This window comes from Arachis hypogaea, chromosome 13, assembly GCF_003086295.3.
Source record: "Arachis hypogaea cultivar Tifrunner chromosome 13, arahy.Tifrunner.gnm2.J5K5, whole genome shotgun sequence".
NCBI lineage: Eukaryota > Viridiplantae > Streptophyta > Magnoliopsida > Fabales > Fabaceae > Arachis > Arachis hypogaea.
Genome location: NC_092048.1, coordinates 19688761 through 19692286, shown reverse-complemented (window position 1 = coordinate 19692286; position 3526 = coordinate 19688761). Strand labels below are relative to the sequence as shown.

The window sequence follows — 3526 nt, the reverse complement described above, 5'->3', positions numbered from 1 at the left end:
TCAGTCTTCAAAAGACTTAGATAACAATTAGCAACAAACATGATCTCCATTCAAGTAACTAAACATTCATAACATAACTAAACATATCCAAATACTAAACATATTTATCACAATCTAAGAGAAGTATTTCATCATGCATGGTAGATTCCAATTTGTTTAACCCCTGCATCAGAAAAAAGAAAACAATTAAAAGTTAAAATCATGTAATAAATCAACAATAATATCCTAAGAATTACATAAAATTTCAAGAATCACAAAAATAAAATCCCAGCAATCACAGGAAATCCAAAGAACCACATAAATAAAATTGCAGCAATCATAGGAAATCCCAGGAATCAAAAAATAAAATCCCAGAAATCAGAATCACAAATCACATAAATAGAATCACATAATTCAAAAAATCACAGAAAATACAGAAATAGAATAGCAAAAATGACAAACATCACATAAATTAGTTAAATAGAATCTCAGAAATCACAGAATATTCCAAGAATCACATAAATAAATTAGTAGAATCATAGAAAATCCCAAGAATCAAGAAATAAAATGACAAAAATCAGAAATCACATAAATAGAATAATAGAAATCAGAAAATCACAAGAATCACATAACTCAGAGAAATAAAATCTCAAAAATCACATAAAATTCTAAAAATCACATAAATAAAAGAAGCGTAAATCACAAAAAGTCCAAGAAATCAATAAATCGGAGACTGACTTACCGGCGAAGAGGCTCTGACGCGGCGCAGATGGCGACGCCTCTGCCTTGGTTGGGTCTGGCAGCGGCGACGATTTCTCTTCGGTTGGGTGGGGGCAGCGGCGGCGACTTCTCTTCGGCTAGGTGAGGGGGGCAGCGACGAGGACTTCTCTTCGGTTGGTTGAGTGCCAGGCGGCGAGGACGTCGCTCTCTTCGACTGAGAACAGGCATGCTGAACAGTGAGGAGAGGAGGTTGCGGAAGGCAGTGGTGGGGAGGTAGGAGATGGCGACGGCGGTGGTGACTGGTGAGAGGAGAGGCTTTGAGTTTCAGAGAATGAAGAAGAGAGAACAGTGAGAGAGAAGGAGAACGGCGGAAGTTAGGGATTAGGGTTTTAAAATTCTGAAACTCATATATATATATATCACAGGGTATTTAAGTAATTTCATATATATGGGGATTAAACGGGTCTCCACGGGGCGGGGACCTCTATCCCCTCCTCCGCCCCGTATAATAAACGGGTCCCCGCCCCCCGTCCTTGCGGGTATAAAATTGTCCCCATATCTGCTCCCCGGCGGGTAAATCCCCGTGGATACCCGCCCCGCTGGGGATTTTTGCCATCCCTACATGTAACGCATATACTCCAAACAAGAAACTGATTCAAGAATCAGCCAAAGCACATTATAATGTAATTCGAATCAACTTAGTTCGAATTACATTTGTTAATAATTCGAATCAACAGGGATCGAATTATTCTCAAGCTAGCCTATCAAGTAATTTGAATCCACTTGGATCGAATTATAGATGCTTAATTCGAATAGAATCAATTCGAATTGAATCATTTCGAATTAGTAGGTACACGTGAATAATGGGAAGTTTGAATCAAATGGATTCGAATTACTCACAATTCATATAATTCGAGAGGAGTTGATTCGAATTACTCACATCTCGAAAACAAAAGGTAATTCGAGAGGAGTTGATTCGAATTACAAGTGAGTGCCCTATATAAGGGGTTCGAACCAAGTTCATTCGAATCAGTTTTTCATTCTCATACCCCCACCAAATCCCAGAGAAAACGACCCAAAACCGGTCCGAGAAAGTCTGGAGCGGCTTACTTAGGCGATGAGGGACGATCCGGGAAGGCTGTATCAACTGGATGGAGTCGCTCATATAGCCGGGGTGATCAACGACGAGGTTAGTGGTTTATGATGGTGGTTTATGATATTCGTATATGTTAGTGGTTTATGAAAGCGGTATTTGAAGTGGTTTATGATAGCGGTTTTGCATGCGGTTTATGTTAGTGGTTTGGGTTAGCTGTATTGCATGCGGTTTATGTAAGTGGATTTGCACGTGGTTTTCGTAAGTGGAATTGCGCGTGGTTTAATGAGTGGTTTTGCCCGTAGTTTTCTTAAGTGGATTTGCATGTGGTTTATTTTTGTAATTTTTTGGATGCGGTTTGAGTATGCGATTTTGCTAGCAGTTTAGTACAATTTGCTTTTGCATGTGGAATGTAGATGCGGTCTAGGTTTGCGGGTTTTGTTTGCAATTTCCGTAGTGGACCGATATATCTCCTATTGCATGTTTTTTTTTGTTACTTGTTTACGTCGTGAATTTTATCTGTTAGTGGTATTATAATTCGTCATAATTATGTGGTCAATGTAATGTCCAGCCCCGGCGTTGCATTACGAGCATGCGGCGGCAGCAGGGGATGCGACTTGATGAGAGGTACGTTCCGTACTTGCAGATGGCCGGACTATACCATCTTACGAGACTGAACGACAGATGGTTCCGATTGGACGAGCCCCTTGTCAGTGCATTCGTGGAGCGGTGGCGTCCGGAGACGCACACGTTCCACATGCCGTTCAGAGAGTGCACCATCACACTTCAGGACGTCGCGTACCAGTTGGGGTTGCCAGTGGATGGACGTTACGTCAGTGGTTGCCTGACAGACTTCCACGTATACATAGAGGGTGGCAGGCCAGCTTGGCAATGGTTCCATGAGTTGCTTGGTGTGTTACCTCCCGCGAACCAAATACAAAAGTTCGCAGTAAATTGCACCTGGTTCCAGGAGACTTTCGGAGAGTGCCCCGAGGGGGTAGATGCGGAGACGGTTAGGCGCTTTGCCCGTGCCTATATCATGATGTTGTTGGGCACCCAGCTGTTTGCCGACAAGTCCGGCAATCGTATTCACATCATATGGTTACCGCTTGTGGCTAGGCTTGAGGAGATGGGTGGCTATAGCTGGGGTTCGGCGGCACTAGCATGGTTGTACCGGTGCATGTGCCGAGTGGCCAACAGACATGTCATGAAGTTAGCCGGGCTGTTACAGTTACTTCAGTCTTGGATCTTTTGGCGGTTTCCTGGTTTTAGGCCTGCTGGGTATGATGCGTTTAGCTGGCCCCTTGCCTCGAGGTACCACTACCGTATTGTACTATTTATCCTTATTTAATTTATTTTCAATTTCGCATGCAATTTTATGCCTTTTAGAATCATTCATGAATGCAGTACCATGTTTAATTTCCTACACAGGTGGTCAAGTTACAATCCTGGGATTAGCGAGAAGGGACCTCGGGTGCAGATGGCTCGACTGAGGATCGACTTGTTACAGGCTCGGGATGTAAGTACGCTAAGCTCATATGTGTAGTTACTGCTTCTTTCAGTTTATACGGTTTAACGAATTCGTCAAATGAATTTGATTTGCTTTTTTCACTTTATATGGATGCCCTACAGCACACCCGACGTCCTCCAGGTTGTCCATCCGGAGGTGCTGGAGCCTCGGCATACGATGTTATGGCAGTGTGTGACGTCCCTGATATATTTTGCGGTGGTTGA

General features: G+C 43.0%; 1 protein-coding gene across 1 annotated transcript; it reads left to right on the top strand.

Moving 5' to 3' along the window:
* Positions 1–2384: 2384 nt before the first annotated feature.
* On the top strand, positions 2385–3526 carry LOC112732890 (protein MAIN-LIKE 1-like). Its single transcript, XM_025781707.1, has 4 exons — positions 2385–2804; positions 2853–3106; positions 3224–3311; positions 3425–3526. Exons 1-4 carry the CDS (start codon positions 2385–2387, stop codon positions 3524–3526), a joined length of 864 nt encoding a protein of 287 aa, XP_025637492.1.

Coding starts and splice junctions, on each gene's coding strand:
- LOC112732890 (XM_025781707.1), top strand. CDS start 2,385: ATGCGGCGGCAGCAGGGGATGCGACTTGATGAGAGGTACGTTCCGTAC. Junction 2,805..2,852: donor AGGGGGTAGATGCGGAGACG/GTTAGGCGCTTT, acceptor TTGGGCACCCAG/CTGTTTGCCGACAAGTCCGG. Junction 3,312..3,424: donor ACTTGTTACAGGCTCGGGAT/GTAAGTACGCTA, acceptor GATGCCCTACAG/CACACCCGACGTCCTCCAGG.